At 50.0% G+C, this 12,458-nt stretch overlaps 1 protein-coding gene across 1 annotated transcript in view; it reads left to right on the top strand.

Annotated features, from left to right (window-relative positions):
* Positions 1–396: 396 nt before the first annotated feature.
* LGR6 (leucine rich repeat containing G protein-coupled receptor 6) overlaps positions 397–12,458 on the top strand; it is a 203,768-nt gene continuing 191,706 nt past the window's right edge. The window contains exon 1 of the mRNA XM_019546369.1: positions 397–759. Within this exon, the coding sequence (XP_019401914.1) occupies positions 539–759 (221 nt within the window). The 5' untranslated portion in view covers positions 397–538. The remainder of the gene's footprint in view (positions 760–12,458) is intronic.

Below are 12,458 nucleotides of genomic sequence, written 5' to 3'. Positions count from 1 at the left end.
AGCTTAAAGCACCAGATCTGATACATACTGCCTCAAATTCATTATTCAGGGTTATGTTTCAGTATCCTGAAGCCTGGAGGGCTGGAGGTACTGCGTAGGGCACTGCTAGCTCTTTATTTTTACTGCCTCTCCCAGGGGAAATTTTCCCCGTGTGGCTAATTCACAAAAACATTGTTACAAAACAAGCACATGTCCTGGAGCTAGGAACAGGTCTTTATGTGTTGGGTTTTTTGGTTTAGGTTGTTTTTTTTTTTTCCCTTGCTTCCCTTTGAATGAAATTCCTGCCAGCTCTAAGGGGGAGCGAGGGAGAGAGTAGAAAGTTTCTTTAACTCCTCCCATTGGAGTCTCTCACGCCCCAGCCCTGCCCAGCCCATGAAACCCAATAACCAAGATCATTCAACAATGCCTTCCCTTCACTAGCTACATCTTTACTACACTTAGGGCTGCAGTGTCTGCTGTGTTTAAAGCAGTCAGATCACCATTTCATACGTGCAGCCCTAAGCTCAGAGGGACAGGGCGAGGGAGAGACTCCCAGCTCATGTGGGCTGCAGCTGTGACAAGGATGGACAGACTGCTTTTCTGGTGCACTCTTCTGGCCTCCTCTGCCACTTTCCAGGCAGTGTCCATGGAGCAAGGTGCTGTGCCCTCGTGCCCACCTCAGTGCCACTGTGAAGAAGATGGCATAATGCTCTCAGTGGATTGCTCAGAGCTGGGACTCTCTGAAGTCCCTGCTAACTTGAGTCCTCTAACGGCTTACCTGTAAGTACAGAACTGTCATTTGCTTTGCAGTGCTTTCCCTAGTGCTGTCTTTGGGATGTAAGGCAAAACCCTTCCAGTCAGCTGCAGCTTGCTTAGGCTTGGAATTGTGTGTGTCAAATTGTGCTGAAATAAAATTTCCACTGCAAATTAGAAACAAAACAAACCAGGTGGAAAAAAAAAGGCAGCGATTATTTCAGGACCTGCCGAGCCAAGTGCCCCCTCCTTTCCTTGCCCCTCTGCAAATGCTGTTTATATTGTGATGTTATGCATGCTTTGCTTCTTGATTGCAACGGATCAGAGGAGCTGGTTTGCTGGGCAGATTCTGATTGTTTGAGAGCATAATGGAGTATTTATACTGAGCAATTACTGCAAACTGTTCTGGGATCCTTCTGTCAAACATTTCAATAGCTGTGATAGCTCAGGGCTGTGGGGTTTGGGGTGTGGGTTGGCCACCAGCAGAGCGTTGGGGTTGTCTGTTTCAAATGAGTATGACAGTTTTATATGGGTTTTTTCCCTTTCAATATTCTTAATTTTCCAAATGTTCCTCAACCCTTTGCCCAAAAAGGCACCCAGCAGAGCTGAACACTGGAAGGATGTTGCAGTGTGAGGTCTAACACCAAGGATGGCTCCATGCTTTGTGGGTGAGAAGTGGACAGGGGTTATCTCCTTGAACTTTCCCCATGCTCAGAAGGGGACAGCTGGGAAAGTCAGATGGATGTGTCAGCTTTGCCTAAGTTTGCGTCTACGGGGGTAATACCCCTGCCCACTCCAGGGGACCAGGCTTTGGTTCTGGTACTCCCTGTGAAAGACACTTTGCATATTTATCCACAGCAAATTTAGCAAACGTTCAACACAGGATGAGAAGGATCTTGGATTGCTCAATTTAGGGACAGAACTGAGGAGAATCTATTCAATATGGCAGCTCTGCTGTATGACCCCCAACGACAGTAGGTTATGGTGAGCGGCCTGTCAGTGCAAGCAGAAGTATTGTCTAGTGCTTGGAGCAACGGGCAAGGAAGGGGACACAATTCGTGGCTCATCCTCCAGACTGTGACTGAGTTCCTTAACAAAGTCATTGCCTTCCTCTGTGCCTCAGGGTCCCCGTCTGCAAAATGGGGATAATGATCCTGACCCACCTGTATTGGATGGAAGGTGCTGCAGAAGGGTAAATCTTCCTCCTACCCGCCCCCCGCTTAGAGGGCATCTAGTCCTGTTCTACACCTCTCTCTCGCTGGGTCTCAGGTGGCATGCATGCAGAACGGGTGTTGCAGAGGGGATGTCCAGGGCAGCTGCCTGGGAGGTCTGCACAGAGGGAGGGGAAACATCTGTCACTCCGGGCAGTCTCTGACAGTAGGAGCTTCTCACCCTAACACACCTTGTAGCCAGCTCTGGTCCCATCTGCACATGAGTATTCCTGAACAGCCATTACAGCTCTGGAGTGGGAGTCCAGGGGGATGTGATACGTTATAAACGCAGGATGACGCGGGGCTCAGCCAAGGCCACACTATTGTGATGACAAACGAAAGCCCCAGCAGTCCCATCTTGTAATTCTTTTCAGGACTTCTGCATTGCTCCACACCAGCCCAACAAGGAGCTCGCTCTTGCCCTCTCTGCATGCTTGAAGGTAGTTCCTCCTTCCCAGGATAAGCTGGAGGGCTGCTCTTAGTACTGCCCCGGGCAGCGCACACCATGCACTGACTAACCCCTGCCTGTATCAGTTTGCTGCACTGATGATCAGGCCAATCCAAAATCCTCAGCTATACTCGCTGGAGAAAGAGTGCAATGGCCCTGGTACAAGAGCCCTCTTATGCAGGACTATCACTAGCCACTGCTGCACCTGTCTGCAGTGGGGTGAGAATTGCCCCAGGGATATTTTAAAGCTATATTTCAGCCTGATTTTCAGTGGTACGAAGTCTCTGGGTGCTGCAGATGGTTATGCTCCTCAAAGAATCACGCTGTTTCCAGGTGAATTCAGACTTGCCCTCCACGCACTGAGGTCTTTCAGTTTTCCAGATGCATTAGTCATTTCCCCCATGCCCATCCCAAGGTACCAGCGTCTCTCAGCAGCTTTGCTACACAAGTTAGCTGCTTCGCTGTGCTTTCCTAGAGAGATTTCCTGTGGGACGTACATTAACCTACTTTGTTCATGTGGTGGCGCCATTGACAGCAGTTTGGAGGAAACACCAGCAATGTAGCCTCTGGACCCCCTCACCCCACTGGAGAAGCCTGCTGGGGGCAGCTGTCTGTTTTAAAAGCCCTCCACCTCCATAGTCCAGGGGCTGAAAAGTCTCACCCCTTTGCACCTTTTCTTACACACTATACCCAGGTAGGGGAATGTCAGCAAGGTTAAAAGATTTAATCAGAAGCCAGAGAAGATGTGCACTTTATAGGCTAACTGAATAAGATAGCTGTAGAGCACAAGCTTTCATGAACCCAGGTTCACTTCATCAGATTCTGTGAAAAAATGTAGAGAAAGCAGAGTGTAAGAAGGAGAGAGAAACTGCGATACAAAGCCAAACAGATTTAATAGCATTTAGCCTAGACTGTAAATTAGACATTGAAACCATGTATTCTTGTTATGGGGCATATGAGTTGTAGCTGGGGAAAGAGTAGGAGATTTGGGGGTTAACCCTGTTGTTTCCACTGATGGGCATGACCTTGGATAAATCAGAGAGGGCCAAATTTTCAAGATCCTAGTGCTCAGAATTGGGGCCAGATTCTCTAAAGAGATGCCCTCGTGTGCCAGCCTCTGTTGGAAATCTGCCTCCCTCCATTGCGGGCGATGAGGATTTGTGAAAGTCCTGGCCTTCAGTCCACACTGGGGCACCTAACCAAGGAACTTCACTTTGGGGAGATCTGGGAGCAGAGGGATCAGGCCATTTAGGTGGGCATTTAACCATGGGTTTAGAAACCGCCGAATAAACATGCAGAGTCAGAAACATTCAGTCGTAACCTGTCTGGGCCTCCATTTTTTTGTCTGTAAAATGGGATTCATTATGTACGTCCTTGTAAAGCACCTGGCTGTGTGCAGATGAAAGATTCTAGGAAGTGCTAAGGGTGTTCATAATGAACCTTTCTACCTCAGACACATGGATGATCAATGGGGCTCGTGAGTTTGAATTCATGCCCTGCCCTTCGAATGCTGCACCTGCACGGTGATCATGTCCCTTCAAGGACTCCTTCCTTCTGCGTGTAGCAATTGGCACAAGCCACAGCCAGCGCACAGAGAGCCTGAGTCCAGCCCACAAGAGCCAGATCCTTCAGGGCAGGGTTCAGGAGCTGGTGCTCCTATCCTGCTGCTTCCTCTTAGCAATGTATTGAATACAGCAACACCGTCTTTCACAGCATCTGTTGTGTGGTGGATCCCCAAGGACCTGGCAGTCTCTGGCTGCCTGCAGAGGGGTCCTGGTGAAATGCTAAAAAGGCAGGGAGAAAAACTAAGGCCTGTCTGGGAATTTCTGTAGGCTGTGAGCACATACAGGATAAGACAGTGCTTCCCCGGAGGGCAGGAGCTGTGGAAGGGAATGCGGACGCCTGTACACATGACGGGGATTTACTCCTCAGGGTTTTAGTCTATGCCCCCTAAATTGAAACGGTGGGTTTTTAATTGAAACCCATCATTTCAATTTTTCTGTCTTTTTTTTTTTTTTTGAGCTGAAGCCTGCCTGCGGCCAGGGGGCAAGCTGCCAGCAGGCCGAGTGGCCCCTGAGCTGCAGGGGGCCCTGGTTCTTCCCTCTGGTGACAGCCCCCGCCGAGCCACTGGGGTCAGCTGCAAGCAAGCCAGGTGCTGCCCCAGTTTGGAGGCAGCACCCGGCCTGATACAACTGCTCTCTGAGCCCACTTGGGGTGCAGCGCCCGGCGGGCTTCCAGTGGGTGGGCTTGGGGAACAGTTGGATCAGGCTGGGTGCTGCCTCTGAGCTGGGACAGCACCCAGGTGGCCCTGGGGAGCACCACCACCGCAGAGGGAAGGACTGGGCCCCCCCTCCCCACAGCTCAGAGGCTGGTCAGCCTGGCAGCAGCTAACCCCCAGGCTGTGGGAGAGGCGAGCAGGCTCCGCCAAAAAAAAAATAAAAAGGCCAGGCCCCTCACCACTTCTGCCTTCAGCAGGTGCCTGTGGCCAGGGGCATTGTTGCAAACTAAACTATATCCGGATGGAGTTTAGTTTTCAATGATTCAAACTCATCTAAAGCCCCCCAGATTGGCACAGGGGTAATGTGTGACACTGTTAAGCCATACAAATGACATTTTCGTCATGTGTACATCGTGACGACCATCAGGTGTACAAGTACCCACTATTTGTCATGTCAGCAGAGATGAGGATGCACAAAGGGGCAGCGAGGAGGATGGCGGCTCACTATTGGAGGAAGCAGAAAGGGCTGGACAACAAGGAGAGAAAAGATTGCCTTGGCATTTAGGATGTTCACCTTGGACCTGCTGCAGCCTCTCTGTATGTCCTGAAGCAAGTCACTTAGTTCAAGATCCTCGAAGGTAGCTAACCTCTCAGTGATCTCCATGAGAGTTAGGTGTTTAAATACCTTTGAGCATCTGGTCCTTAGTTCCTGTATGTAAATGAAGATAACATCCTTGTCCTATATCCCAGGCATATGAGGTTAAAAATCATGAGCTGCTCACATGGTATGATAATGGGACTCACCCAAGTACTAGGCTACTTGGTACTCGGGTCCATCCAGGGGGCTACGGAAAGTGGCAGGATTGCTGCCTGGAATTGAGCAGGAGCTCCTGAAGAGTGAAGGTAACACCCCTCAGCAGAAGAGGTCCTGGGTGGAGATTGTCATAAGGCTGGGGGCTGAAAGCCTGTGGTTACAGGGACTGGCACTTCGGCCATGCCAAGGCAGGCAGCGTGCGTGCTTGTGGTATGGTTCCTGGCGGTACTATAAAAGGTCACCTGATTTGGTCTTAGCGATGGCCCTGCTTCTCGTACTAGCTTGTGTTAGAGGCCGTACGCTCCTTGGGCAGAAGTGCAGGGCTACCCAAGATAGAGCGTTCCCATTAAATGTTGGATACAGGTAATTTTCCACCCCAGTTCCAGTTCTGCCCGCGCCACGGGGTGGGTTCAGAGCAGCCCCATTGTAATATGCATTACAGAGAGGTGCTGAATGGTTTGATCCTGCCGCAAGCTAATTGGATGGCCTCCATGATGAGCAACATGGCACAGGCTGCAGGTGTGACTGCTGGCCACTGCCCTGGGATTGGGCCCTTACACTTCCAGTCTGCCTCTGGCACTGACCTCCCACATGTCCATTAGAGCCCGAAAAGTAGCTTGGGGAGGTTTGCAAGGGGTCGGTCCCCTTAGATCTCTTGCCCTGCGGCTTGTCTGGCATAGGGCAGACAACTGAATGGTGCCATCGCCTTGTACCCAACTACCACAGCACTGCTCTGTGGACCATAGCATGGAGCACAGCTCCTCCTGGACTTCAGGAGCGCTGCAAAACAACACCAGTTGGAGCCCATTCACTCCATGGACGAGCTGTGTGGGGAATGTAGCAGGCAGCTCCAGGAGGCATTTGCAGCGGGTGCAGAGATTCTGAGTAGGCTTCTGGAATGTAGCAGCCCAGGTGGGAATCTGGGGCCCTGGCGCCACCGTTGCTGCTCTCCTGTACCCGAGACGCAGACACAGCTCTGCAGATGCCACTCTCAGGGCCCTAAGCCCGGTTTCGCCCGTGCATCCTGTAACTGGGGACAGGCTCAGGCATTCCTCAAGGCAGAGGATCAACTCCGCCTGAATTTGTATTCCTTTCTGTGCTGCCTAGTGTTGCCCAGGGGTGGGGATGAGCTCGGGGTGGGGAAGGGCTGATTTCACTGCTGCGCAAATCAGACAAACCCAAGACACATTTCTTAATTAGGGCACTTTGGCAAAGGATGCTGAGCCATTGGCAGCAGCCCTACAAGGCACAGTCAGAGGTGAAAAGAGTGCATTGGAGCAGTGCAGAATTGTTACCAGGCCCTTCTGCTTTCATGGAACTGGGCAGCGGGTGCTGTGGGCAGTCAGTGCCAATGTATTAAAATGTGGGGCTCAGTGAACCACGGCACAGCAAAACAAGTAGAGCTGAAAGGTGAGTTGTGTTCCCCGATGAATGTGAGGCCTGCCCGGGCAGTTTGTGGCTTTGCTTGTTGCTTTAATTTTAAGCATAATATGGGGACTCCAGACTGCTGGACCTTCCTGATTGAGGCAAAGGTCTCTTTCCAGCTCCTATCCCCAAACCGATGGCAAGTACTTCTCTCTGCAGGCATATGTACAGCCAGAATCCCACACAGAGCTCAGCGGCTGAGGTGCAGACCCTATTGACTGCCTTTGATGAATGCTGATCTCGCAGTGTGACAGGCATCCGCGTGGTGGGGCTGACACAGGAGAGAGGGACAGCCATTCTGTGTACAGGCATCCTGGCCAGCAAAGCCAGGGGACACAGTAATGCTGCCAGAATGAAGGCCACTTGTTGGCGCAGTGCTGACCGCTGGGCAGAAGGAGCTGCAGACATGAGTAGTGCCAAGGCCTTGTCCTGTCCATCGTGCAGAGGTATTTCAGGAGCTGCCAGGCTTCCACCTGTGTTGTTTTAAGTCCTGATCGTCCATTTTGGCATCCTCATTGGTGGCTAGTTGAGCTGATGTGCTGTCTGGATGGGGGGGAACCAGTTTACACAGAGGAACAACATGGTAGCCCCATAGATTCACATCCATAAGAAGGCCAGGCTGCAGAGCGACCAGAGTGCATATAACACTGCAGATAGCTGCAGCCTCTTCTCCTTCCCTTGGCCAGAGGAGAAAGCTGTTTCTAAGCCTGCACCAAACCAAGAAGTCTCCCGTCCAAGGTCCCTTCCACCCCCAATGTCTATGAAATCTGCAGCCATTTCTCTGAAGTGAGCCCTATGCTGGGTCCCTGGCTACACCCTGATGTGTCGCTGCTGTAACAGGAATTAAAGGAAATGTTTTTGAGTTTGGGTTTTCCCTGGGCTGCTTGAGTAAATTCCCTTAACCCCAGTGGGCATTACTCATAGGCAGTCCCAGAATAGGAGCCCTGGGACCAGAATGAAGTGAAGCCCAAAGCAATGAATGGATCTGCTAGGAAAAACAGATTTTTCATGCCTCCAACCCAGCCATGCGCACACATACAAGGGTGTTAACAGGACCTGTGAAGCCAAACCCAGGGCCTCAAGCCAAAAGCAGATCCTGACCAGAATGGGAAGTTCATGAGAGAAGGGGATAGTCTTGCAGATGGGTAACAGGCAATGTTAGAAAACAATCTGCACCCTCAGCAGAGCCACCTGGTTTCAAAGTGGCTTCAGCTGCAAGGGTGAAGCTCACTGGCTGCAGAGTAGGCTGGGCCCAGTATAGAAACCCCACCCTTTGATTTGGGCTTTGAATATTCAGTACTCTACAACTTGCCTTAGCTATACCTGGTCCCTTTCAGCCTAGCTCCTCTCTGGTGGTCTGTCCTTGCTTGGGTGGCTTGGATTCCCTGGCTCTGCACTTCTTATACTGCCTGCATTATGGATGTGGAGCTTGTTTATTGAATCGGCCTTTGGCTTGGACTCTGCTTCTGACCCTCTTGTGCTGCCTTGGCCCCTGGTCTGGATCCTCCTCTGACTCAGGTACTTGTCTACTCCTGTGCTCCTCCAGATTGCCAGGACTGGATCATAGGCAGAGCTGGGTCCCAGTACAGGCTCTGCTGCTGACCCTGTGTGCCTGAAGGGTCCTCACATGGTTTAGCCCTATTGTAAGGTCTCCCCACAAAATGGGGGTAATAGGAGGCTTGCAGCCTCTAACCCCACCCCAGCTCAGGAGATGCATCAGAGAGCAGTATTATCCTGAAGACTTCCCTGAATTGCAGAAAGTATTAACCCCAGTGAACTTTAAGAATAGAAATCTTCTGAGTTGCCTTGGGGTGAAGGGGTTGCATTGCATGCTGCTAAGGAAGAGTAAACTTGCACTCAGCAAAGGGGGTAAGCCTTCTCATGCAGGGCCTGGGAGTTGGGGCTTCTGGCATTGATTCCAGCCTTTGATCTGCTAATGGGTTTATAACCAGCCACTTATGACCTGCTTCAGTACCTACTGAATTCACTGGGAGAAAGATGTCTCTATTTACTTACTCCTCTGTTAGTGTCTGAAAAGTGCCTGGCACCTGTTGATGTCAATGGGAATGTAGGTGCCTTGTCTTTAACCTCATTGGGCCTAAGGCTCAGCTCTGCAGTGGGGATCATAGCAGTCTTGCCTCACGGGAAGGTGTAAGAGGACAGGCTTTGCAGTGCTCAGATACTGGGGGAGTGTGGTCAGTAAATGCCTGAAAGCAAGGTATGAATATCTCTAGTTCAGGTGTTCTGACTGCAGCCCCTGAGTGTCTCCTTTCCCACCCCCCTTGAAATGTTCTCTTTGAAAATATTAATCCTCATGACTTGCTGCTTCTGTTTCATATTAGACAGGACAGACATCCAAGGGATAGAAATCCCAATGGCTTCAGGGCAGAAATCAAATCCAAGCTGCCTGAGGTTAGCCAAAAGCTTCCTTCAGGAGCTGGTTATTCCAGCATGGCTGATTATAGGGTTTCTTGCCCTCTTCCCCAGCAGCATCTAGTACTGGCCACAGTCACAAATAGGAGACTCCACTAGGTGGAAAAATCACTTTTATTCTTTTACTCTAGGATAAAAACACTAGATTAGTGGTAAATCTCTTACTGCAAACATTGTGTGCACATCACCCTCCTTGTGGTAATGACCCAGTGCTTTGCAACGCTCTTGCATGCATGTGTTGTTGTAACATGAAAAGACCTGTATGTTTCTTCATTCAGGTTCTGATTGTGGATCTGCTCAGTTTGCGCTGGGATGGTTAGTTGTGTGGGCTCTGGTCCCTTTTCAGATGATCTGTTATTGTCACAGGCACAATTTTCCTTGCTACGGCAGGATGCACCGCTGGAGATGCTCACTCCATGCTCAATACAACCCTGGGGCTTGGGGGTGGGGGAGGAGAGGGTGCTGGAGCAAGTAGGAAGGGGAGAAGCAAGAGCTGAAGTTCTCTCATGGCTCAAAAAAACAGTTGCCAACAGCCTTGCCCATAGCCTGCACCTCTGAGTGATTACAGCAGATGAGATCTCATCAGCAGAGCACACGAGATCTTACCGATGGCCACAGAAAGACATGCTGGAGCAGCATATTTCCAGGACTGAAGTGTGCTAGCAGGAGCAGATAGGTGGGGCATGGTCTTCTTTCCCATGGGCAGAGCATGGGGATCTCATCAGTGTTGGGACATAACAAGCAGACCGCAGCATCATTTTGTGTTTTCAGAGATCAGCGCCCCAGAGTGTCAAAATAGCTTGACTCAAACCAGGATCTTTCTGCTGTTCCCAGACTCTGTGTGGTAGGAAGCAGTGGCGGAGCTGCTGTTAAAGGTAACGACCAGTAATAAATCAGCTGGCCCTGCTCCCCTAGGAACCTAGACCCAAACCAACCAAAAACACATCATAATTTTTTCCTTCTGTGTTCCCCAGCCTATAATCAAACAAACCCAAACCAAATAGATTTGTTTTTGTTCTTAATGATCTGCCACTGCCTAGGAGTGAGCTTGTAAGAGAAACCAAAAAACAACCTGAAAATAACCCCAAAGCCACAGCTGCTGGGCATGTGCTTCTAAAAAGGCCTTATGTATCCATTAGACATCATGTGGCTCCCTCATCCATAAAGAAGCCAAAATTCCCCACCCTGATTCAGCCAAGGGTTTTTGTCTGCAGCAGCTGTTGAGTTTCTGGGAGCTGCTGATTGCCTGCCAAAGAGGTGGAGGGACTTCCTCCACATCACGGCCATGGATCCTGACCCATGCCTGCAGGTTCACGATATCCCAAAATGGGTCAGGTAGCAAGAGGAGGAGGAATTGGCCTTGACAATGGGAAAGTGCTGAATTTTCCCAAGGAATCCTACAGTTGAAGAGCCTAATGCAGAAACCAGCCGCTGTGGGACACTGGGCACTACCAGCGCTCCGAAGAAAATGCACAAGTTCAAGTCTGAACTGAACTTCTGTAGCCAGTCATGGACCTAACTGGGCCATTATGTGAACTTTATTATTAGTGCCACCTGAAATGTTAATGGAAAAGTGATGTGTTGGGAAAACATTGTTAAACAGCAGTGTTTGGGAGGTATGCATAGCTTCCAGTTAAGCCTTTGACAGAAAAACTCCCTTTTCGATTCAAATGTTTCATAAAGTTAACTTCAATGTTGGTTCCTTCCGATCGGCAAAAGCTTTCTTTAACTTTTTTGATTATACATGAGCTTCACTTGTTTATATACTAGCACTTCAGTATTATTAAAACCCTTATTTTTGATAAGTTCATGTTGATGTTTCAGAAACACTGTATTTTGGACTTTTTTTTTTCTGTGCTAGCTTCCTCCTTGTGCTAAAAGGAGGAAAGGAAAAGTATTAACAATCTCCAAAAGTCTCCCAGGATGAAAACTGGCTTGGAAGAATGGGATTTTATATATTCTTCCCCACTATGGTTCCACTATCTCATCCTCCCCACCCAATTTTTTACCTTTTTTAAGTCAACGTGCCTTGGAATGGGAAGCTTTCTGGAGCAAAGATGATGCATTTCTGTTTGTGAAGCTTTTGGCTCCAATCTTATTGTTCCTTCATGGGTCTTTTACACAGCCTAGTCACTGAGGGCACAGTGTTTCAAACTTCAACTACTTCAAAGAAATGACTGGCATCCTTAGCTAGAAGTGGCAGAGACTTTAGACTTGCAAGGTTATAGGTTCAGACTTTCCCAGGGGAATCAATACAGTTGATATTAAAAACGGCAAATTGTTGCTGTTTTTCCCCTGGTTCAATAGTCACCTGGGAGTCCTTGCGCTCTTACGTCAGCAGCCACCCTGCCCATCTTTTTTTTAAAAACAAGCTTCTAGTCTCTCTTCCTTTCTACGAAATGGGCTAGGACTATCCTCCTAGCATTGCCATCAGGTCTATGGGGGTCACTTATGGTTCTTCACTAACAAAATACCTGCCCCCCTCACCCACCCCACACACTCTCACTTTCGTTGATCCAAGTGAATAGCTCAGGAGTGCAGCACAGGCGAAGGCAGAAATGTGAGTGCTACCATCCTGCTTGTAGAAGTGCCCAGGATACTGGTTAGACTAGAGGGAGCGGCTCTTTCTGTGCGCACATCCCTGGCTGTAGCAGGGGAAAGTCGGGGCTGTGATCAGGTCTGACTGGAGATCATCTGTTCCTACAATCAGGACCTTCCCCAAGGGCTATCTTGTCCCCAGCTGCAGCATGCCCCACAGGGCTGGAGTTGGCAAGGATCATGTGCTGGCACTAGACCTATCACTCCTATGGCTTGCCTGCCTGTCCTGCTCCCTCCTCCCGAGAAAGCGGAGAACAACAGCCTTCCCCTCCCCTCCTTGGAGAAGAAGCTCATAAATCTGCCGGGGGCGACGAAAACGCTGAGCTCATGGCCCTTAGATCTGCGAGCGCAGAGCTCTAACCAGCGATTAAAGGAATTTAGGATTTTCTTTGAAAAGCTCTTTGATTCTGGCAGAGGCCGGGGTGCCAGAGGGCAGCCTGCAGTGCTGTGTGCGTGCCACTCCCCTGCTGCACCTGCCCCAGTTGGGAAGCAGCACGCAAGCAAGGGGGAGGGGAAGGAGATGCTTGAAACCTCCACACTCATCTGAGGCCGGAGGCAGAGCCAACCCTGCCTGCTCCC

Source organism: Crocodylus porosus, unplaced genomic scaffold, assembly GCF_001723895.1.
Source record: "Crocodylus porosus isolate Cpor-Errol unplaced genomic scaffold, CroPor_comp1, whole genome shotgun sequence".
Lineage (NCBI taxonomy): Eukaryota > Metazoa > Chordata > Crocodylia > Crocodylidae > Crocodylus > Crocodylus porosus.
The sequence above is the reverse complement of the archived record's forward strand: the minus strand, read 5'-3'. Positions and strand labels throughout refer to the sequence as shown.